The sequence below is a fragment of the Hippopotamus amphibius genome, chromosome 12 (genome assembly GCF_030028045.1).
Source record: "Hippopotamus amphibius kiboko isolate mHipAmp2 chromosome 12, mHipAmp2.hap2, whole genome shotgun sequence".
NCBI lineage: Eukaryota > Metazoa > Chordata > Mammalia > Artiodactyla > Hippopotamidae > Hippopotamus > Hippopotamus amphibius.
The window spans coordinates 17452104-17475811 of NC_080197.1; the positions used below are offsets into that span (position 1 = coordinate 17452104).

The following is a 23708-nucleotide window of genomic DNA, read 5'->3' on the forward strand; positions in this document are numbered from 1 at the left end:
GGGTAGGAGGTCTGAGGAATGTGAAAAGGGAAGTCAAAGCTAATTCGCCCCCTACCACCAAATTCCAGCTGCTTCCCAGGCAGCCCTAAGGGTTTACATCGAATCCAGAGACCATCAGTCAACAAAGACACCAATCTGCTCAGTAAGATAAGTTCCTGGTTAAGGTGTGGAGAAGACGGGATCTTGGACAGCTCCATGGTTGGCATTCTTCTAGCCCAAGTAGTCTGGAAGAGCAGTAGGGCAAAGGAATTAAGGATGTTGATAGAAAGGGGTTGATGCGATCAAATATTTCTGCCACTTTCCCATCGGCTCACACCATCTCTGGGAAACTTAACAAATTCTAGTTGTTCAGCTTGACATTTCCCCACCTGAAAATTCAAGGTTATTTTAAAAGCTGGAGGCTTCATTGAATTTTCTGCCCTTGAGCATTTATAAACTGTCAAAGATCAGGCCGTTTTCATGCTGTTCTCAGGGGGTTCCCGTTATTTATATTTCTCAATTTTTTAAGAAAGTTAATTTTTTTGGCTGCGCTGGATCTTTTTTTGGCTGCGCTGTGAGCAGGCTTTCTCTAGCTGCAGAGAGGGGGGCTACTCTTTGTTGCAGTGTGCAGATTTCTCATTGCGGTGGCTTCTCTTGTTGCAGAGAACAGGCTGTAGGCATATGCGCTTCAGTAGTTGTGGCACATGGGCTTAGTTGCTCTGCAGCATGTGGGATCTTCCCGGACCTGGGCTCAAACCCGTGTCCCCTGTATTGGCAAGTGGAGTCTTAACTACTGTACCACTAGGGAAGTCCTATATTTCTCAGTGTTGACAAGTATATCCATTTATCTTTATCCTTTATTTCTTATCTTTAAAATAGAATAAAAATCAGATTCTTTAGGGCCCCTAACAGCAAACAGAATGCTTTATTCTCTTCAGAAATGGCACAATATTCATTTTCTGTTTTCTGGATGTTTGACCATGAAAATAGAAACAGACTCTCACAGCAAATCATTCCATTCTTCAGGTTTATTTATGGTGTTTCAATACACTGACAAAATACACCACATTTTGTCTGTCACTTTTTCTCTCTCAAGAGTCAAGAGTGACTTCATCTTTAACCAGAGGATTCTCTTAAAGAACACTCACATGTGTGTGCACGCACGAACACACACACACACACACACACACACACACAGACACGAGGCAAGTACAAAAAACTCCACCAAAGTGCATGTGAATGAAAGTGCAAACCAGCCTCATTTTCAAACTCTGGGATCATTCTCTCTGCTTCAGAAATTAAACAGAAAGCGTCTCACTGCCCTAAGCCAGGGCTGGGCCAGGGCTGGGAAAGGCTGCCTGGGGCCAAAGTGTAGGCGATTCCAGCCGCTGGAGAGCAGGGTGGAGGGCACAGGGCAGCGGCGCCAACTCCCTCCCCTCTCCCCTCATCCCTCACCCCTCACTATGAGCCCAGGTCAAGGTGCAATGATCTCCTCTGGGGGAAGGGATGGGGGTGAAGGGGCAGCAGGGTGGACAGAAGGCAGATTTCTTTTCCTCTTTCTTTTATGATTTGGTTTCTTTCCAGAGTTTGATGTTGGTGCAGACAATGCTGAGGCCACAAAGTTCGGAGGCCTGGAGGCCCTTTTCTCCAAGGCCTTTGGTCCATCCTGTCTTAGCCGTAGACAAGCATTAGGACGGCGGTGGACAGACCCATGCGGCACAGCGTCCCAGCTGCACTTCTTAGAAGCGGAGAGGCCCCACAGCATAGCTGTGCGTACTTGCTCTCTTCTCCTGACACCAGAGTCAACGAGCATCTCTCCTCAGTTTCACAAGGGGCAGATGAGGCCATGGAGCTGGTGGGTTTTACTGTCACCCAAGCAACCGAGAGAGAGGGGCTTGGACGGGCTCCGCCTTACTCCTGGCCAAGGGGGCCCCAGTGCAGCCTCTGTAATCTCAACCCCCAGCCAGAGGCAGGGCCTGGCCAAGCCCTCCCAGGAAGGTGGTTCCTCTGAGGACTTTCTGCAGCCCTGCGGCAGTTCAGCTGGGGGGCTGAATGGCTGCCCTGGGCAAGCTGCCCATGCCTATGTGAGAGACAGTCCCCTACTGGACCGGGACAAGAAATCAACAGAGCTTTGGGTTTCCCAAAGATAAAGCTTCATATTTTAACAATAATAGCCCTTGACATTTCCCCAGCACTGAGCCTCACATCTGCACCCTGTCAAACACTCCTAGCAAGCCCTACATGCACCCACACATACACATCACATGAAGGAGAGGAGGGGTCTGGGGGAGGCCCCCAGCTCCACAGGAGCCTGGCGGTGGCTCCTCACCTCCACGTGTGGGGCTGGCTTCTGCCCCAGCCTCTGCCTCCCACCCCCACCCCCCTGCCCCCGGAGGCTGGGAGGCAGGTTTTGCAGTGGCTCATTGGAGGCTAGGCTCCCTCTTGGACAGAAAGGTCAAAGTCCCAGAGCTCTGGCAGGCATCCGGCTGGCAGTGCAAGACAGATGGAGAGTGGTAAGACAGGCTTAAGGGACACGGAGAATTCAAAGATAGAAGAATTCACCTTCTTCCCGATCCCCAACTTCGAGGGGTTGTTGTAAGATTCCCCAAGAGCAAGACATTTAAGGGACAGGCTGAATGTGCTACCATGGGGTGTGTGTGCCAGGCAGAGTGCTGTATTCCCATGGCAGGAGGCCTGGCAGGCATGGGGCCCTTACCCCCGGGCAACACCTTGGCTGAGACCCATGGCTGCAGAGAAGAATGCTATACCCAGCTTTGAGAGTCACCATGCCTGCCAGACTGGCCTGCTGGCCCAAGGCCCGAGATTAGCTGATGTACCCTGGGGCTGGTTTCAGCTAGCCAGCCAGCCAGGCTACCTCCTCTCCACACGTGACACAGGAGGGGTGTATGGGGAACATCCATGGAACCTTAACCTCTGCTACAGAAGTTAAACAGGTTCTAACCACCTGCTCCACTGGAAACAGGATGGAGCAAAGGACACTAAAATACCAAGTGGTCCAGACTGGGCGTGTTGAAGAAGGCATCCTGGCTCAGAATTCCCCACTTCCCAGCAAAAAAGAGAAAGGCAGCCAAAGGCTCCCAATGGACTGTATGAAGACCTATCTCTGGGGCTCACCCATCTAAGGGGGAAGAGCCAGCAGGGTCTGGCTGGGCCATGCCCAGGAAACCGGGCAGCAGAACGAGGGCAGCAAAACCAGCAGACAGAAAGGGGGGAGGTGTCTTTTTGAATAAATACCTTTGCGCCAGGGTCACTCCCTGGTTGGAGGAAAGGAGAAAAGGAAAGAAACACACAAAGAGATGCCAAAGAGAGAAATGCCTCAGATTGGAGACTTCTACCAGACTGTTCTTAGCGGCTGAGAGAAAGACCCTTTGTTGATGAAACAAGTTGGCTGGAGATGCGGGGGCGCCAGGGGCGCGGCACCTTCAAACTTCTCCATCAGTAACGCTCCCCCCTGCCCGGTCACACCCTCACCGGTGTGCCCGATGGCAGATGAGCTCCAGGACTCGGGGGCTAGGACTCCCTCCTCCCCAGGGCTCCTCTGCTCCCCTGTACCTTGTAGGAGGCGGCCCTGGAGAGAAGGACCACCCCTGGTAAGGGATAGAGGGTGGCGGGGGCACGGGTGGGATGTGAGGAACTCGAACTCAAGCCGGGGAAGGAAACGGCAGCTGCATAGGGAGGGCCCAGCCCTGCGCCAGTCACTTTAAGGTGTCGTCGGCGTTTTTGAACATGAGAATGGCGTTATAGATCTTCAAGGCTGGGCCCAGCTTGACGCTCATGATCTTCACGATGTCCGCCTGTGTCAGCAAAAGGAAGGCCTCGCCGTCAATCATCTGAGGGGTTGCGGGGAGGGAGGCGGAAAGCGGAGGAGGTGGAGAGGGTGCCGGGAAGGAGGAAGGTGGGGGGTGTGCATGGGGAGTGGGGAGGGAGAAAGAAAATGGGAGTAAAGGGCAGATGGCGGGGAGGGAAGGAGGAGGGAGAGGGGAGAGGAAGGAAAAGGAGAAAGGACAAGGGAGGGAGGAAGGAAAAAAGGAAGACAGCAATGGGGACAGAGAAGGAAAGAAAGATACCGCTGGTTTCCCCACGTTCCCCCCCCCATCCCCCCTCCCCCCACACACACACTCACACACGCACACTCACTCTTTCTCTCTCTCTCTTTCTGCTGGCTGGTCTGGATTTCAGTGTGTGTTTGCATAACATCCTCTGAGTCCTCACTGACAGCAGCTTCAAAAAACCTGCTGTTGCTGTCCCCATATAAACCCACCGGTCAATCTCAGTGCTGCGAATAGTAAAATAGCAGACACCGCAGGCACTCCCACATGATGCAGCTGAGCTCTACCGTGTTACCTATGAGCTGCTCTTGGGAAGGAAGGGGGTGGGCAGGGAAGGAAGAGAGGAAGAGAGGAAAAGAGAGAGGTTGAACCTGGATCTAACCAAGCCTCTGCACCCGACGTCCAGTTTATAGGAAACACGGGGGAGAGTGGACCTAGTTAAACACCACGAGGAAACAATGAGACAGATCTAGAAGTTCACGTTCACCAAGACTGTTTTCAACATTGCAAAAAAAGAAAGGGGAAAAAAAAGCAGAGGAAGCTATTCTAGAATAGAAGATATTTAAGATACACAACAACCCAAACCAACTATGTGTTCTTTGCTTGGGTACTGGCTCAAAAACACCAACTGTGAAAGATACTCTGGGCACGAGCAGGGAAATGTGAATAGACTGGGTATTAGGTGACATAAAGGAGCTACTGTCCACTTGTTTGGTGGGATAATAAGGTTGTGGTTATGCAGAGAAAGACTTCAGTTTTCAGAGATGCATGCTGAAGTACTCAGGGTGAAATGTCATGATGTCAATCATTTACTTAAAACCACTTCACCTAAACATAGGTGAAGCAGGGATTTCCCTGGTGGTCCAGTGGTAAAGAATCCGCCTTGCAACGCAGGGGATGCCGACTGGATCCCTTGTTGAGGAACTAAGATTCCACATGCCGCAGGACAACTAAGCCCGCATGCCATAACTAGAGAGAAGCCTGTGTGCCACAATGAAGGGCCCCCGTGCCGCAACTAAGACCCAACACAGCAAAAAAAAAGAATAATAATAATAATAATTAATTAAATAAATAAAAATAGGTGAAGCAAGTATGGAAACTGTTGATAATTGTTAATTCTCCGGGATAGGGAGATGGGTAGGGACAGGGAGGGGAGAAGCCCCTTGTGGAGGAGGGAGTGAGATGAAGACAGCCAGGGAGGGAGGTGGGGCTAGGGATGGGTTGGGGGTGGGGGATAGTGAGCACAAGCGCCTTGCCTCTCAGCAGGTGGGCTGGGCTGGGCTGGGGAGCCTCTGGGCAGGAAAGCCATGTGGCTCCTGGTCCCACCATTCAGCTTGAAGAACCCCCTCCTCTAGGTACTGGGATCCCTTTTTTGAAGAGGCACCATCCCTCCTATGGTCCCTCCTTAAGAATCACAGCAGGTAAACTACCTCTATGATGTTTCTTCTGTGCCCAGCACGGTTCTTAAACACTTTTTGTATATTAACTGATTTAGTAATCCTTACAACACCTCTCTGAAGCAGTACCAGTATTAATTACCCCTATTACACAGGTGAGGAAACTGAGGCAGAAAGACTAAGGAATTAGCCTTCATCACGTGATGCTGGGCCAGGCACACAGCAAATATCAATAATTATTTGCTGAATAAATTAAACAAATACATGAGAGCTACAATAAAGGTGACAATGAGAGGACTGGGCAGACTCTTCTTAGGTCCATCAGTGCCAACTACCAGACTGGACAGACAACCCATAAGACCATCGATCTGATATACTCTAATTTCTCACTCATGAAGCATCCCTCTAGCGACTGGTCTGTGTCCTGGCTGGAAAGAATCCTGACTCATGTCCCTGAAAGCACCAGTTCAGCCAGAGAAAGCCCATTCCTTGGAGCATGGTCCTCCCTGGGGAAATGGATGACATGCACCAGATCCTGGAGAAGGCAATCCTCAGACCCTGCAAAGGTCCTCCTCCACCCTGAGACTCTATTTGATGCCGGTGGGCCACCGGCACCCCTTGCCCCTTTTGCCATTGCTTTTTTATATCACAAACCATGCTGAACCGAGATACACAGCAGATGTTCCTGGGAGACATAGCCCTTCTCCTGAAAAGGGGAAGATGCCCAAGGATCGAACCCTGGGGTGGTTCTCCAGCTGGCTAAACCACTGCACTCAAAGAGCATTGATTTATGACCTGTTGTCACCTAAAGGACAATCTCTAATGGGTGCCACATGCTTCTGCTCTGTCTCATGAAACACGTGCGGTGAAGACTTGGTGGAAGACAGAAGGCTTAGTTATCAAATGTACAAGCTGTATGAGGCTGGAAAGCCTTGTGAATATCAGAGATGACAGAATCAAGATTTAAAACAATGAGACTATGAAACCAACAAGGGAACATTTAATAGGTATAAATGTAAAGTTTTACATTAGGCTAAAACAAAACAAAACAAAACAAAACCCAGTGGTACAAATAACACACTGGAAGATTTGGTTAGACTATAATAGATAATTGATAGACAAGGCACTTGGGACCTTTCATGAACTCCAAACTGGTGTGATGTAGCTATAATAAAGCGAGTGCAAGCTTAAGTTTTGTCAACAGAAGTACAGGGTTCAAATCTGGAGAAGGAGAAAACAATGCAAATGCCCATTAACAGGAGAACTGTGGGATTTTCACGAAACAGAGCACCGCTCAGAAATAAAAAGGAGCTACTGGTGTGCACGATACCGTGGATGAACCCCTAAAACATTACACTGAAAAGAGACAGATGCATAAGAGTATGTGCTGTACGATTCAATTTATATGAAGTTCAAGAGTAAGTAAAACGACTAAGTGGGAAAAGAATCTGAAAAAGAATGGATACTCGAATGGGAATAACTGAATCACTCTGCTGTACACTTGTAAGTAACATATCATTGTTAATCAACTATCCTCCAATATAAAATAAAAATTAAAAAAACAAACAAACAGGTAAAACGAATCTATGGTGCTAGAAATTAGAACCGTGCCTATGAGAACTAATGAAATGGGCCAAGAAAGAACTTTCTGGTATGATGGAAATGTTTTGTATCTTGATTGACCTACTGGGTTCAGTGTGTATACATTTCACAAAACTTGTAGAAATGTACTTTTAAGATGTGTGCATTTCGCTCCATGCATATTTTACCTCCATTAATAAAACAAATCTAGGTGTCAGTTGATCAGTTGTAACAAAGGTACCACTCTGGTGGGGGATGTTGCTAACGCGGGAGGCTGTGCCTGTGTGTGGAGGGCAGGGGGTATATGGGAACTCTCAGTACCTGCCTTTCGATTTTGCTGTGAACCTAAAACTGCTCTAAAAAAAATAAAGTCTTTTTAAAAACAAAAGCCACAAACACCCCGGGGAGGAGCGGCCCAGTGTGTTCTGCGTTGGTCAGAGGGCCTCTGAAACACGGGGCACAGCTCTGGACACTCACACATTCCGATGAGAAGATCAACCCGGAAGGCAAGCACCCAGAATGGGGAGGAGTTTGGGAGCATCACCACCCAAGGGTCGACGAAGACACTGGCTGTGTTGGGCCTGGATAGAGAGATTCTTCCAGGGAAAGAGGAGCAGACTTCTTTCTCTTGGGCACCTGACCTGGAGGCGGCATCTACGGGGAGCTGAGACGACGCTTGCTTGGGTGAAGTGGGGTACGTGCATCCTTTGGAAGGAAGACCTAAACCAACTCAAAGGTCCCTTCCAATTTCAAACTCTTCAAATTAGGGGAGTCATGATAAAGCTCTTTATTTAAAGACAACTACTCATTGAAAGCCAGAGCTACCACTGCAAGAGAGTTCCCTGCATTGGGCATATGGCTATAGTGGTGTGATTTGTGTATTACTCTGCAGCATTGCTATATAATAATATCGATGCCGGTGACACAGTTACACTAGACATTCTGGTACAATGATCCATTAACCATTTCCAGCCCTCAAACGGCCCTGCAAGGGAGTCAGCATTTTACCCATTTTATCTCTCTCTCCCTCTTTTTTCTTGGCTTCGCCGAGTGGCTTGCGGGATCTCAGTTCCCCAACCACGGACTGAACCCCGGGCCACGACAATGAGTCCCAACCACTAGACCACCAGGGAACTCCTTCTCTGTTTTACAGATGAGAAGATGCAGACTCGAAAGAACTCCAACCTGCAGAACTAGGCTTCAAACCCACCTGTCTGCAAAACGAGTGGTGAGTGGTCTTTCGCTTACAGCTCACTGCTTCTCAACCTTGGGAAGCTTCTGGGCCCTCATTTTAAGTGTGGGTTAGGATCCCTGCAGTAAATGGCAGTAGCTGCACCAGTCAAAATACACTTTAACTGACTGCCACTGGGGAAGCTAACTTTGGAAAACAAAAGTCTGAGCAGAGATCGCAAGGGTGAGTGGAATCCTGTTTCCCTTCCTGAGGATGCTCTGAACACAGAGGGTTGGGTTCCCAAGCTGGGCTGTGGTCCGTACCAGATTTTTCCCAGAGACATGCGTCACTATGACTGGTCCCCCCAGGTGGGACGACAGAAGGCCCTCTCTAGCTGGGGGCACTGCTGGGGAGGGTGCCTGCGTCCTGCCATCTCAACGTCGGTGACCCTCCCCTGTCCCCACCCTGTGCTTTGCACCTCACCTCATCTTTGAAGAGCCGCGCTTGGTCCTCACAACCCGTCAGGGTCTGAACAAAGCCGAAGACCTTGGAAACCAAAGAAGACATGTTGCCAAGGGGACGGGGCTCGGGAAGAGGCGGGCCTACCCGGCCTTGGTGCCTCCTGGGCTGTGACGGTGTTGCTTTTCCTTATGAGCCTAAGAGGATCCTGCATCTCTGTGCTGCTGGCTGAGCGAGATGAGGCCCATTGCTCCCGAGGCCCAGGGCTGAGCCTGTCTCCCTGCTGGACTAGCAGCACGCCCCCTCCCCATCTACCAGGACGGGCCTATCAAACAATCCCTTGGTCCCCCCACCCCTGCCCCTGCCGGGCAGCTGGGAGGGACTGTAGACGGCAGGGAGGCGCAGGAGTTTGAGTCAGGAGCAGTGTGGGGCTCTGCCTGACAGGGGCCTTTCCTGAGCCCTCCTGCCAGGGTGTGGTGAGGGCAGAGTAGAGGCAGAGAAAGAGAGCCCCGCACCTCATCGATGGTCCACTTGGCGACGGTCGAGGCCGAAATGCCCGCCACTCCCGGCAGGAGCTTGCAGTGCTGCTCCCAGCACACTGAGAGCGACCGGTCGGGGTGGGCCGACAGGGCTGACATGAAGAGGGACTGGTGCGTGACGTCGGTGGTCAGTGCTGGAAGGCAGAGGCAGAGGCTGGCCGGCCAAGGCCAAGAACTAACCTGGTCCCCGAAGCCCACTCATCCCCAGGCCACCTGGGAGACTGGCTGGCAGAGTGGGCCTGACCATGGCCCCCTTTGGACATCTCTGCAAGGCCAAGAGGGTGAGCCAGATCTCCTGACTCCTCATCCAGTGCTCACCCCTTGGGATAAAGTGGGTTCCTCATGTTACAGACTGTGTAGAATGACCCCACCACCATCCTTCTGAGGCTGCATCACCCTGGAAGCTTCCAGGACGCTCTTCTCTCCTGGAGCTGCTACAGCATCCTGGAAACACCACGCTCTAGATACCCTGCATCAAAACGGCCTCCAACATCCAAGCAACCTCAGCCCGGACATCAAAAGCCCATTCTGTTTGCCCTCCTTTTCCTGAGTCCTTTCCGGCCCCGATTCTTGCAGCCTCAGGATGATTCTGTCTGAGAATCAGAATCCACCTGCCCAGTCGAAAGCTCACTGCCTAGCCATGGCCACTGCCTCAAGCTCCATGCCTCCCCACTCCATCCCCAGCCAGGTCTAGTTCATTCCCTGCGTGCCAGCCCCCGGCCTACTCTGGCACCTCTGGGGTGACCCCTGACCCACTCGCCCACTCCACGCTGCCTATCCCTGTGCTCCCTGATCTGTTCCTGGAACCCCTGGCTCCTGACCTCCAGCCTCCAAGCAGCTCTGCCATTTGGTGAGTGACCCTGCTCGACCTGGCTTCCTCCTTGGCCAGGCTGGGTGGCTGTCTCCTTGGACTTCATCTACTTCTGGCCACTCTGGCAAACCTGGCCCCTGCCCACCTTACCTGCCTTGGCTGGGCCACGTGGCCACTGTCCCTTGGGGCTTGCCCTGCCTCTGCCCAGAATCCAGGAGAGCTGGCTCTACCCTGTTCACTTGGTGCTAATTCTAGACTCTCGTGAACTCGGCCCTCTGCTGCCCTCCTCTTGCAGGCCCACCCTGCTCATCACCTTGTCTTTCTGTCCCTCTCCTGCACTTCAGCCTTTCACCCTGACTCCTCTGCACCTCACAATCAGAGCTCAGAGCCTCTGGAATCCCATTTCCAGCCCCACTGACTGCTCCGTGACTCTGCCCGCCTGCTACCTCACTGCTCATCAGTCCAAACCCAGGCTCCTGCCTGCACCCTGCAGAGCCCCACCCTTCAGCACCACCAGGGAGCCTGCAACCGCTGCACAGCCCAGCCAGCTCTCTCAGGACCTATTTGGGGTGCACCCTGGATCTCCTGTGACAGCTACTGCCACTAGCAATTCATCTACCTGCCCGCAGGTCTGCCCTCCTGTCCACCAGGTGCCCCGCTTTGAAGCCCTGTGTCTGGTGCTCCATGTGCCCTGGCGAGGAATCTGGGCGCTGTGCTTCTCCTTATCTTTCTTCCCCAGAGCACAGGACGGGAGCTTTTGCAGGTATCTTATCTGACTGCAAAACATCTAGCTGCAGGTCAGAAATAGCACCTCTTTTTCTTTTTTCTTTCTTTCCTTTTTTTTGGCTTAAAAACAACAGAAATGTATTCCTCACAGTACTAGAGGCTAGACGTCCCAGATCAAGGCACCAGCAGAATAGGTATCTGGTAAAGGTCCACTTCCTGACCCCCAGGCTGGTGTCTTCTCACTGTATCTTCACATGACAGAAAGAGCAAGGGGTCTCTTATGAGGGTGCTAATCCCATTCATGAGGGCTCCGTCCTCATGAACTAATCACCTCCCAAAGGCTCCACCCCAAACACCATGACACTGGGGTCAGGTTTCAACATGTGAATTTGGGCGGGGGAATACAGACGTTCAGTCTATAGCACTACTATGATTGGAGGTTAGCAACTGTGTGCTGAATAGGCACTGTGGAAAGGCAGGGGAACCGTGGTGGGGCATTGGCGGGGGGCGGTGCTGGGGGGTGGGAGTGATGCAGTATAACAGAAAACACAAACCGGACTCAGAATCAGGAGGTGGGGTTATTTCCTTACTAACCTGCTCTTTAATCCTGGGCATGTCACTTAACATGGGCCTCAGTTTCCCCATCTGTAGATGAACTGGTTGGATAAAGAAATCTCTGTGGTTTCCTCCTGTTCTTTCCAACAGCTGGCACTCATGGGGCCTGAACAGCTCTAGAAGCAAGGTGAGTCCTGTTCTCTCCAGCCAGCCTCCCCCAGCGAGCTGTTTTCCCAGCAAACCCACACTGAGGAGGTCGACCCACGGACGCGTGAGAAGTCTCCTCCAGAACAAAATCCAGAGTGACCAGGGTCCCCTCTGTGTGAGAGCCCACAGGCAGGACAGGGGAGCTCTGCCCAGAGGTCAGAGGCCTGGGCTCTGTTCCCTGCCCTGTCCCTGCAGTGCCTCAGGCCTTGGGTGAGTCCTTCTCAGTCCAATCGGACCACAGCCTTAGTCTATGGAAAGAGTTCTCAGGATAATTCCAGAAAGAACACAGTAGGCACGCGCCCTCTGGCGGTCAGAACATGGCCCTGCAATGGAAGCTGACCAGGTGTACCAGGGCAGGATAGAAGAGGTGCCCACCGCAGTCCCATTCCCTGAAAGTCCCCACTCTGAGAGCTGGGTGGCAGGCCGAAACCCTCCTCACTCAGGTCTGAGGCTGCAGGAATTGCCTTCTGTTTCCACCAAAAGGAAACAGTATAGAACAGCAGCAGGAGAGAGTCAGGAAAGACATCAGGACTAATAATAATTCCAGCAGGTTATTAAGCACTTCACATGGATCACCTCATTGGAGCCTCTCACCACCTTTTAAGATTGGCACTGTTAGTAGATATGAGCATTTTACAGATGAGGGAGCTGAGGCTCAGAGAGGTGGCTTCACCTGCCCAAGATCACACAGCACAAAAAAGGCAGTCTGCCTGAGGGCTGTGCTTTTTTAATCACTGTGCTAATACTGCCCAGGTTACAGAGACTGCTGAGTAGCCTGGGTCCTGCTCATAAATTGTGCAGTGATCCTGGTGGTTTCTTAAGGTTTCTTCTTGCCTTAAAATGATGTGTATTTAACTCAGCTGAGGCAAGACCCCCAGTGTCCCTGCTGTGTACCAGGCCCTGTGCCAGTGGCTGAAGACGTAGATGGATTCGTCATGCAGTGGACGGCTCAGTCACCTTATCCCTCCCGTTGGAGCTACAGGCTGAGCTGTGTCCCGTGCCCCACCAAATTCATACATTAAAGCCCTAATCTCCAGTATCTCAGAATGTGACTATATTTGGAGAAAGGGCCTTTAAAGAGGTGATTAAGTTAAAATGAGGCCATTAGCGTGGACCCTAGTCCAATCTGACTGGTACTCTTATAAGAAAAGGAATTTTGGAGACATGGAGAGACCCTGCAGGCCCACAGGCATAAAGCAAAGACCACGTGGGACACAGCCGGAAGGTGGCAGTCTGTACGCAAGGAGAGAGGCCTCAGAAGAAACCAAACCTGTTGATCCTTTGACCTTGGACCTCTAGCCTCTGGAAGTGTGAAAAAGTATATTTCTGTTGTTGAAGCCACCCAGTCTGTGGTACTTGGCTGTGGCAGCCAAGCTAAGACAAAGGAGGTGGAAAAGTGAACTGATGTGTGGATCAGATAATTTATGTCTGTTGTACCAGCAGCAACAGCAGGAGAAGTCATGCCCAAGTTTGAAGCCCAGCTCAGCCTCTTACAAGGTGAATGACCTTGGGCAAATGACCTTACCCTTCCAACCTCCCATTCCTCTTCTCTCAGGAGAGAACGACATCTACGCTACAGACCACTTGTGAGAGTCAGTGATGGTATAGCTAAAGCACCTGAAACGGTGCTTGGCCTGTAGTAGGTGCTAAGTAAACAGCATAGCAGCCACTATTATTTCAGGTAATTGACGCCGGAAAGGCAGGTATTGTTCATATTTTCAAATGAGGAAACCTAAGCTTAGAGATGTTAAGTAATTTGCTCAAGGTCAACATAGCTAGAAAGTGGCAGCTATGGCCTCCCTCTCTGGAAGCCTAGATTGAGAAAAACAGAGTTGGGGACATCATCCTGCCTTCACAGTGGAGAACCCGGAGACAAGAGAGGCTCTGCGCCTTTCCTGCAGACTCACAGCAAGAAGGCCAGGGGTGAAAAAGGGCCGGGATCTGAGGTCGCTCAAGGCCCACCTGGTGGTGCTGCCACTGCTCTGTATCCCCCAGTATCGAGAATGCAGAAGAGGCCTGCCTGCCAGCTTCTCCCTCTCTGGGCAGCACTGGTGACTCCTCCCACCAATTACTGAGCACTCTTGTGAATACAGCAGAGGACAGGGGAGCAGATGACCCAGGACTCACCTGGGAAATCTTCCTGTGGGATCTTCTGATACTTTGGAGGGCGTCCGATCCTGGAGAGAGAGGGACCAGGTCCGTGGCAGGGAATCAGGGCCGGGCCTGGCCCAGGAGGACTCGAAGCCCTGCACCCTTGCCCTCCGCACCGTCCGTGATGGCGAGGCTTCTTCCTTAGGGAGAAGCCCGAGAGGTTCCTCTTACGGGCCGAGGCCTCCGTGTCGGACAGCTCTGCCTTCAGCCGGCTCTGGTTCCTCTCGGCCAGCGGGCAGCCCGAGAGGCAGTGGTGGGCTGTGAACTTGCCTGTGACGTGGCCAGAGCCATCACAACCAGGAGTGGGGCACTTCCTGGAGAAGAAGAAGCTTAAGATGGGCTGAATCTGCCTGTTCCCCTTTAGTTCTTTATAACCCTGGCCCCACTTGGAGAGCGGTTGGGTGGACCCCGGTTGGCCACACATAGTGCGTGTAAAACTGACCCTCTCTAAGCAACGATGCCTGAGGGTCTCTTAGTAGGAGCCCTTCACTCACCGGTGGTGAAAGCTGTACTTGGAGGTCCTGGTGTGTGGCAGGCTCCGAAAGCTGAGAGGGGGACAGCCCCCAGGGGAGGCAGAGCTGGGTTCTCTGGGTCCTGGAGGGGCAAGAAGAAAAGGGTCAGCGCAGGGCCCTGGGGGTGGGGGAGGAGGCTGGGGGAGGGGTCATGGAGGGCAGGGAAGGTCAGTGCTGCGAACTAGCTCCCTAGGTACAGGGGCCCTGAGCCAGGCTGGGACACCACTTCCTGCTAATGGATATCAGCCCCTCTTGGGGAAATGAGGGCTTGCCTCATTTACTTTGTGGAAACCTGCAGGCCGTACCCTCTGTCTCTGAAAGGAAGAGAACCCCTGGGGAGATCGGCTCAGAGCTGGTGTGGGCACAGCTGCACCCAGGAGCCACATCAGGCAGATTCATGTTATTCTGGTTTCTCAGTTTCACCCCCAAGACTTTGGTGACTTTTTTTAGGCTCTGCTTATGCTCAGAGAACAGTTGAGAAGGATCAACACCCCACGTGAAACAGATGTGGGTGACCTCTAACCCCTGCCTGCGGAGGGGACCAGGATTCTGTTTAGGGAGTCACATTGCCTTAGGAAACACAGCGCATGACCTCTGTGGCTCTACTAGATGCTGAGAGAACTCCCCAGGGCTACAACGACCTCCAACACATATGCTCCCAAGTGAGCTTGGCCTTTCACACCTCCAGACCCCAAACCCGGCACCTGGGGAGGCCAGAGGCATTGCTAAGTGTAGCAGAGACCTCCGGGGTGGGAAGGATGGGGAACCCCAGAGCTCCCTGTGGGCATGTTATAGAAGGGGGAGGGGTGCCAGAGCTCAGGGGCAGGGTCAGACACCAGGAGGAAAGGGTCAGAGCGCCCTAGGGATACACACGGAGAGGAGGCTGCAGGGGATGCCCTGTCTTGGAGCACCAGCCTGCAGGGTGGATGTCAGGGTGGTCGGCGTCGATCCAGAAATCGTAGGTATGACTCCAACCATCAAAGTGGAGCTGGGGAGGAAAGGCCCTTGGAGGTCAGGTGTTCCTCATGGAGCCCAGCTCAGCCAGGAGGTCCTCCAGGCTCCAGGAGGCTCTCCCCATCCCTGGGGCCTGTCAGAAGCAAGATCCTGGATTGGAAGAACCAAGGGGCCAACACCACAATAATCCATCCCGGCCACCACACTTTCCATGGGTTTCATCCTTTAAGCTACTGGCATCTCCCATCAATCCTTGGACAGGACAAGGATTATTAGGCCCATTTTATAGGCTCAGAGAGGGGACCTGACTTGTCCCAACTCACAAAGGTAAGTCACAGATGAGGCCAGACTGAGACCCAAGATCTTCGGCCTCGAGTTTCGAGCTCTCTTCCCCACGATGCACAGCCTCCCTCAAATCTGGCTCACGCCATGCCCTTGACCTCAACCCAGTCTACAGAAGCACTGCCCAATCGGCCTGCCCACATCCCCAGCCCGAGAGGCCCAGAGCCACCTTTATCCGATGGTCCTCCACATCTTCCACGCTGGCCACACGGATTAGGGCTGGGTTCCTGCGGTCCACGGCCTCCAGCTTCATGTTGACCAGGAAGCTGTGCGGGGGCCGCTGCACGGGGACAGCAGCCTTCAGGCCAAGGCCCAGCTCAGCAGAGCTAAAGCCCCAAGAGGGGAGCCCAGGTGCTGTGCCTGGGAAAACCACGGCCAAAGGGGGAGGCCAGGGCCCCATCTTGGCTGGCTGAGGGCTCCTCGCCTTCCCGAGCTCAGCTCTGCAGGCAGGGAGAGATGACTCACCACCTTGAAGGCCCAGGCGGGCACAGCAGAGGCCCCGGTTTCTTCCAGATATTTCTCCCAACAGAAGCTGTCAGGGTCTGGGTAGTCTAGAGGAGAGGATGGGCACCATGTCCAGGCACCCAGGTGTACTGGGGGGCTCTCCCCTCCAAGCAGGACCAGAGGTGTGCAAAGGGCAGAGGCCCGTGGAGAGAGGTCCCCCTGCATCACCACGGCCTGCTCCCTGCAGGGGGCTCCTGCGGCGGACTCCTGCGGCGGAGGGGTGCTAGAGAGAAGCAGGCACATGCCCTCCCAGCTCACAGGGCCCCCAGCCCCCTCCTTGGCTCTACTGCCCCCGCTCAGCCCCAGTCCCACCTGAACCCTTACTGTATGTGGCCCAGCGTAACACCCCGACAGGGAAGGATACACCTTCTTCGCTCGGGACTCCTGCTCTCGTACTGAGGGGGGGTCATCTACCTTTCCTCCCTTCCACCTCAACAGAGGCAGGGTTTGACAGGACTCTCCTAAGATCAAAGGGTTCTCAACTCCCAGGCAAAGAAGCCAAGGCTCCAGGACACAACTGTCCCCTCACCCTGCCCCCTAAAGAGCCGGCTAATGAGGTACTGGTAAGGGACCAGGGAGGGGGGGTGGGCTCAGGCTGTGGGGTCACCTTGTGGAGGGGTGAGGGGCTTTCCTTGCTTCTGGCACCAGCCCACCGGGTGGATGTAGGGGCTGCTGGGATCACACCTGAAACCCAAGAATTCTTCACTGTCCCAAGTGGAGCTGCGAGGCCCTGAGCCTGCTGTCCTAAGACATCATGGTGACAGGCCCCCCCCCCTCATGTTACTTCTGCATGAAAGTTAGATGACTGGTGAGAGAGAAAATTGCAACAGTAACTAAAAACTCTAACACCGCCATGATATCTCAGAGGAGATCATGGCTCACAGGGGTTTGCTGTCTTAACCTTGGTACTTTCATTTTTATTTATTTATTTATTTATGTATTTATTTATTTTTAGCTCTTTATTGGAGTATAAATGCTTTACATTGTTGTGCCAGTTTCTGCTGTACAACAAAGTGAATCAGCTGTCTGTATACATATATCCCCATATCCCCTCCCTCCTGAGCCTCCCTCCCACCCTCCCTATCCCAGCCCTCTAAGTCATCATCCATCGTCCAGCTGATCTCCCTGTGTTATGCAGCAGCTTCCCACTAGCTATCTATTTTACAGTTGGTAGTGTATATATGTCAATGCTACTCTCTCACTTCGTCCCAGCTTCCCCTTCACCCCCCCCACCCCCGCCCCCCGCCATGTCCTCAAGTCTGTTCTCTACATCTGCATCTTTAGGTACTTTTATTTTTATTTTTAAAAAAATTTTTACTATGGTATAGTTGATGTACAGTGTTGTGTTAGTTTCAGATGGAAAGTGAATCAGTTATACATAAAACTCTTTTCTAGATTCTTTTTCCCTATAGGTCATTACAGAGTACTGAGTAGAGTTCCATGTGCTATACAGCAGGTCCTCATTAGTTATCTATTTTATATACAGTAACCTACTTTCAGATGAAACATTTAGTTGCCATCATAATCAATAAATGATGTAGATCAAACCCACAGGGCAGTCAACTGTCCCCCCTGAGCAATATGAACGTCAGGGCTGGGCTGGGTCGACGTGACGCCTCCTGTCCCCGCCATCCCCACCTCCCCTGCCCCACCTCCCCTGCCATCCCCTCCCCCTCGCCCCCACCCCCCAGTGCCAAGTCTGGGCCCTCCCACTACCAGTAGTCATAAGTGTCATCCCAGTTGTCAAAGTGCACGAGGAAGCGGCTGTCCACTACATCGGTCACACTGGCCACGCAGACAAGGGACGGGTTCATGCGGTCCACAGCCTCCAGCTTCATGCCCACCTGGAAGCCCAGGGGTGGGGGACTCTGGGGGCAAGAAGAGGGGCTGCCACGGCCAGGCCCAGGCTGGCTTGTGCTGGCCCAGGCCCCACTGGCAAAGGAAGAGAAGTAGCTTCCCTGGGGGTCGTGCCTGGCGGGTGGGCAAGGGGGAAGGCGGGAGAAAGAGGCTGAGAAAGAGAGTCCCTCCGGGGCAGAATCATAACCCCCAGCCCTGAGCCACTCAGGAATTTCTGGCCTCCAAGGGATGCCCAGAGGAAGCCTCATTGTGGCAGAAGATGAGTGAATGACAGGAAGCTGTGCACTCACCCAAAGAGTCTGCCAGGCTGAGCACAAGCCTCCCCTCCCCACACAAGCCTGGCTCAGCTTGCGCTGAGGCAGCTGGGTCCACAGTGGGGGGCGGGGAAAGAGAAGCTGACATGTGAGGCAGAGAGCAGGGAGGGAGGGCGGGGAGGCACCTGCCACGTGTCAGACATCACTTCCCTTAATCTCTACAACCCTAGGGAGATGGGTATCATTGCCCCCATTTTATAAGTTAAGTGACTTGCCCAGGGCCACAAAGCTGGTCAATGGTGGGGCCAGGACTTAAACAGTTTGACTTAAAATCTGCATCCCCTGTCACAATAGCTGGTAGAAGCCCACCAGTCACCTGGGAACCTATAAATATGATCTCTGGGGCCTGGCTGGGGCGGGGGGTACCTGCCTGTGCCTGAACAGCATGGTACAGCCCCCAGCCCACAGGGACCCTGGACATCCCATATGGTGACAGTTTTACTGGGAGTTCCTTATATGTCTCTCAGACCTTTGGCTTGGAATTAGGAGATCCTTTGTGGGGAAAAGCTGCCGGGTGCCTTGAACAGAGAGAAAGACAAGGGGTGAGTGTTGGACCCAAATGGGAAAGCCTCATTGTTGGTCAGAAGGAAGGAAAAAGCCGCTCCCAGAATAGAGGCTTGGACCTGACACCAAGGACTGCAGAGAAACCCAAGCAAGAAAGAAGAATAGACACCTCAGTGCCCAGGCTCGGAGGGGATGTGCGGAGGAGAGGAGGTGGTAGGAGGAGGGAGGGAACTGGGGGAAACCCCATAACCGGCATCCCCCTCTGGCCCTGGGCCTGCCCAGTGGTCCCCTCCTATTCGGTGAGGACCAGAACCGAGCCGAGAGCACCAGTAGATCAGCGCTCATCTGCTGAGTCAGATACCCGGGCCGGCTGCAGTGACTCTGTCCTGGGGGCGTGTGTCGGCTCGCTCAGGGGCACTCACGTGGCTCTGGCTCACAAACAGGTGCTTGGGGGCAGCCTGGGCTCTTGTGCTGCGCAGGTACTGGCTCCAGCTGAACTCCTCCTCCTTGTAACCTAGGCCCCTCGGGGGGGACGAACAGAGCGCCGTGCAGACAGAGGCTGGGCAGTGGCGAGGGCACCCCACACTGAAGCAGTGGAATTGGGCAGGCCTGAGGACCCCAAAACCCTCAAGGACCTGCCCAGGGACCCCCTGCCGAAGCAGGACACAACCTGGGTGGACATCTGCTTAAAGGGCAAGGGCAAAGCAGAAGCCCTGGGGCTGAGTCATAGCAGGATTTGATGCAGAGAGGCTGGTTGTGCAACGGGAACAGGGAAGGAGGGACCACCAGGAAGGGGTGAGGGCAGGCCTGGGAGGCTCACTGCCTCACTGGGACCAACCCTGGTAGGCCTTACATTTGGGGGGCTGCAGCTTGTGCCCCGTCTTCTCGAACCAGCCAGCGGGATGAATGTCAGGGGAATTGGCGTTGATCCAGAAGTCGTGGCACTCGGAATACCCATCAAAGTGCAGACGCAGGCGGAAGCCACACACCTGGCCCCGTGAGGGGGAAGCACAGGGACTCCGATGCCAGCAGGTGCCCTGCTCCCCTTCCCTCACCTCTCCTGGCCCAGCCTGGTGTCTCAGGCACCCTGGCGCGAGAAGGTTCCCCACCCAACCCCACCCCACTCCTCCTCACTCCCAGGTTTCCCTGCATCCTGAACTTTGCCCCACACCCTCCCATCCTGTGATGAGGACGGTTCATATACTCATGAGCCCTGAGCTCTGGGCACGAGACAGGTAGATTCTAAGACACCCCCTGGCCCCTTTGAGCCCTGGACAGAACTCCAAGGGCAGTGGCCAAGGCTCAGGCCTGCTCAGGGCCCCTGGGGACCTTTGCTTCTGCTACCTTCTCTCACTGCTCAGACCACAGCAAGCGGATGGCGGTTCCTTGAGCACAGCGCCCTTGAACATGGTGTTCCCTGCCCCAGTTCTTTTGCTCACTTTGCCTCTTGGGCCTGAAACACCCTATTCATTCGCAACTCTCTCGAGACTCAACAACGGAGGCCCCTCCCCTCTGAAGCTGCTCCTGCCCCCTCAGTGGCCCTGCTCACATCTGTCATCACCACTGCAGGGTATCACTATGTATCTGGCTGAGCCCCACACAACTGTGAGCTCCTAAGAGGACAAGGACCTTGTTGGACTCATGCCACCATCCCCGCCCTCGGGAGCACTCCTCCTCAGTAACATCACCACCCGACACTTTGCCTACTTTCCGTTCCTTCTTTAGCTTTCTGCGTGCTCTGCCTCAAGCCCCTAATAGGCTGTGTGCTTTCTGAGGGCAGGGCAGTGCCTCCCTTGTCTGAGTCCAGGCCCTCCAAGCCCCTGGCCAGCTCCTTCAACCTATCCTGAGACTCATCATCAGAACAGGGGTGCCAGCCTTGGCTCACCTCGGCCACGGTGAGGATGAAGTACATGCTCGGGTGCTGAGGGTCGATGCCTTCCAACTTCATGCCCGGTCTGAAGCCATTCGTGTTCTGAGTGACCGCCTGGTACTGTCAACGCACAGATGGGAGAGGACCCAGCTCCCCTCCAGCCTTATCCTTGCTTAGTGGGCTTGGGGCAAAAGAACTACCTCTGGGCCCTACCTGTCTGGCACTACCAAAGGGATAATGTACTTGGGGATTTTTAGTGCACAGATCCAAAACAGGAAAGACTAGCCCCCAGGTCCCTTAAAAATGGGCTTCACGGGACTTCCCTGGCAGCCTAGTGGTTAAGACTCCACGTTTCCGATGCAGGAGGCATGGGGTCAATCCCTGGTTGGGGAACTAAGATCCCACATGCCTCACGGTGCAGCCCCAAAATTAAAAAAAAAATACAAAAGGACTTCAGGGCTCTTTCTTACCCAAGTCATGGAAAGATCAGTGGATGGAATTGAGTAGAAAGCACCAGAATTCAAAAGTCTGCAGGCCCAGTGATGGCTGAGCCTGGCTCCCACCTCCCTATTTCTTCCTACCCAGGAAGCCCCGTACAGTACAGTGAGCTCTTTCCTACTCTGGGCCCCTAACCAGTCTCCCTCCCCTTCCTTCCTGCCGTCCTTTGAGGAATTTCAGACACAGAAAACACCAGAAGGCCTGAGTTTGGTGGTGAGTCCCTGGACTGGGAAGCTCTTCCTAGGAGGAAAGTATACAACTCACGTCCTGGAAGAGGCTGACAGGGGCAGTGATGGCCTTCTGCTCCTCAAGGTAGGATTCCCACGACCAGCCTTCCTTCTTCTCCCCTGAGGCTGTGGGCAGGAGACAGATGGGATGACCCCCGGGCTTCTCCTCAAATACTACCTTCCTCGGTTTCCCCTGCCCAGCTTTACCTTAACCTCCTAAACAATCCTTTGTCTCTGACCACGTGCTGCCCCCTGGTCCCATTCAGCCATGATGGTGCCGGACACGGGGGCTCAGGTGAGACTCAGGCTCAGGTGAGGCTCTGCCAAATTCTGTCCGCCCTGCCCCCACCCCCAGGCCACTGTTCAGCAAAAGCACTTTGCATTATGTAGCAACTAACAGAGGTTACAAAGTCTCAAACACAGAGGGACAAGGCTGTGTGACAAATGCTGAGCCAGAGGACTTAATCTCAGCACCACCTGAGCTCTCTGGGAGAGGAGAGGAAAAGAGAAATGAGAGGAAAGCATGCAAGGAGGAAGAAAGCGAGGAGACCACACAGAAAGAAGAAACCCTCTTTTCCCGATTCTTCTTCTTTGAACGCTTACGGACACACACAAATGAGAGACACAAATGTGTGTATGTGTGCTTGGCGTGTCCATAGAGTAGAGACTGATTCCACACACCCCCGCCCCCAAGACATACACACGCAGTGTACACAAACACACACTCACACGTGCACAGTTCACTCAGGGCCTCGAGCCCTCGGAGTCTTCAGGTCCGGGGGGGGGGGGGGGGGTGCTGAATCCCCCTGCAGGACCTTCAATTTAGCCTGAGATGGAGTCCTGGCCTCCAACTGAGGAGAAACATCCTTTAAAGATAGGAAAAGCTGGCAACGTGTAAGGTAGGCTCCCAAGGTCAGCCTGAAAAAATTCACCAAAATCAATTCATATCGCTCCAGTAAATAGTCCCAGTTTCTTCTAGAAACTTTCATGCCTCGTTTGTCATCTGTCAAATGCAGATCACTTCCTCGACCAGAGAGGGTCGTTAGGAAGAATAAGTGAGTAAAGATGCTGTGAGTAAAAGATCCTTATGAGGGACTTCCCTGTGGCGCAGTGGTTAAGAATCCACCTGCCAATGCAGGGGACGTGGGTTCGAGCCCAGGTCCAGGAAGATCCCACATGCCGCAGAGCAACTAAGCTCATGTGTCACAACTACTGAGCCTATACTCTAGAGCTTGGGAGCCACAACAAACAAAGCCGGTGTGCCTGAGCCTATGCTCCACAATAAGATAAGCCACCACAATGAGAAGCCTAAGCACAGCAACAAAGAGCAGCCCCTGCTCACCGCAACTAGAGAAAGCTCACGCTCAGCAATGAAGACCCAACACGTCCAATAAATAAATAAACAAACAAACAAATTTTTGAAAAATATCCTTACGAAATACAGGATGCTTCCTAGGTCTCCACTAAGTCTGTTTGATCAGGATTCTTGCTCTGCCTCGCTCGGCTACTGCTGTGAGTCATTCAGGTGTGGAGTGGCTTGTCACTCAGGAAGAAGCTTTTTCCTTAGTTGGAACCTTCGTGGCTTCTAGGAGCTGCCTAGGTTGCCCAGTCACTCTACTGAACCTTGAGATCGCAACCATCTGACCAAGATGGGCCAAAGCAAGTATTTTCTTCACTAATATCCAGAAACCAATGCCACACTAATGTTCACAGTTGAGATGATGAAATGCAAGAATCAAAAGATAACTTTGGACTGGTCAATAGGACCCAGCTAAAAAAAATGCTGGCTTATGAATGTATTTCCTAGGAGGGAATTCCCTGGATATCCAGCGGTTAGGACTCTGCACTCACACCGCCAAGGGCCCAGGTTCGATCCCTGATCAGGGAACTAAGATCCCACAAGCCATGTGGCATAGCCAAAAGACAAGAAAAAAAAAAAAGAATGTATTTCCTTAAGAAAGATGGAGCAGTTGAGCCAACAGTAGTTAGACACTAACTTCCTCCTCTATTTAAGACTTAAGATGCCACAGACCAATATGAGCTAAGACTTTGGCTTCTGATGTGGCAGCCTTGGGTGAGAGAGAGTGGTGAAAATCAGGTTTGGCTATGGTGGGCAAAATATGGAAGAGGCACTATACAGTTTGGAGCCCTGGACACAGACTGGGCTCCTCTGGCTGGCATTTGATCCATCAAGGAAGAAAGATGCCCTAGAACTGACCTCACACTCTGGTTCTCTCTGGGACGGGAAAGACAGTAACTCCTGTAACTGAGCCATGGTCCAAGAGGAAGCACCAACATACAACTCATCCATTCATCCACTGAACAAACATTTATTGACAGTGTACTCCACACCAGCCTCTGGGCTGAGGACCAGGGATGTAATGACTAGTAGGAGAGATTCAGTTTTTGAGGGAGGAAGGCAGACATTGCTACATAGTATGTAGGTGATTATCAGTGTGATAAACACTACTTGGTTCCAG

The 23708-nt window shown here is 53.0% G+C and overlaps 1 protein-coding gene across 9 annotated transcripts in view; it reads right to left on the reverse strand.

The window, feature by feature from the left end:
- Nucleotides 1-1000: 1000 nt before the first annotated feature.
- L3MBTL1 (L3MBTL histone methyl-lysine binding protein 1) overlaps nucleotides 1001-23708 on the reverse strand; it is a 31956-nt gene continuing 9248 nt past the window's right edge. For 2 of the 9 annotated variants that reach the window (XM_057702770.1, XM_057702775.1), the window contains 15 exons: nucleotides 21266-21354; nucleotides 20519-20623; nucleotides 19487-19622; nucleotides 19056-19147; nucleotides 17675-17802; nucleotides 16566-16642; nucleotides 15920-16005; nucleotides 15624-15734; nucleotides 15032-15146; nucleotides 14141-14240; nucleotides 13763-13960; nucleotides 13623-13672; nucleotides 9173-9330; nucleotides 8682-8744; nucleotides 1001-3830 (listed from right to left, as the gene is read on the reverse strand). In XM_057702770.1, the coding sequence (XP_057558753.1) occupies nucleotides 3696-3830; nucleotides 8682-8744; nucleotides 9173-9330; nucleotides 13623-13672; nucleotides 13763-13960; nucleotides 14141-14240; nucleotides 15032-15146; nucleotides 15624-15734; nucleotides 15920-16005; nucleotides 16566-16642; nucleotides 17675-17802; nucleotides 19056-19147; nucleotides 19487-19622; nucleotides 20519-20623; nucleotides 21266-21354 (1643 nt within the window). In that variant the 3' untranslated portion in view covers nucleotides 1001-3695. Of the gene's footprint in view, nucleotides 3831-4137; nucleotides 4212-6450; nucleotides 7733-8681; nucleotides 8745-9172; nucleotides 9331-13622; nucleotides 13673-13762; nucleotides 13961-14140; nucleotides 14241-15031; nucleotides 15147-15623; nucleotides 15735-15919; nucleotides 16006-16565; nucleotides 16643-17674; nucleotides 17827-19055; nucleotides 19148-19486; nucleotides 19623-20518; nucleotides 20624-21265; nucleotides 21355-23708 lie in introns of those variants that run through there. The other 7 variants (XR_009048449.1, XR_009048448.1, XM_057702776.1 and 4 more) reach the window with 7 other exon arrangements.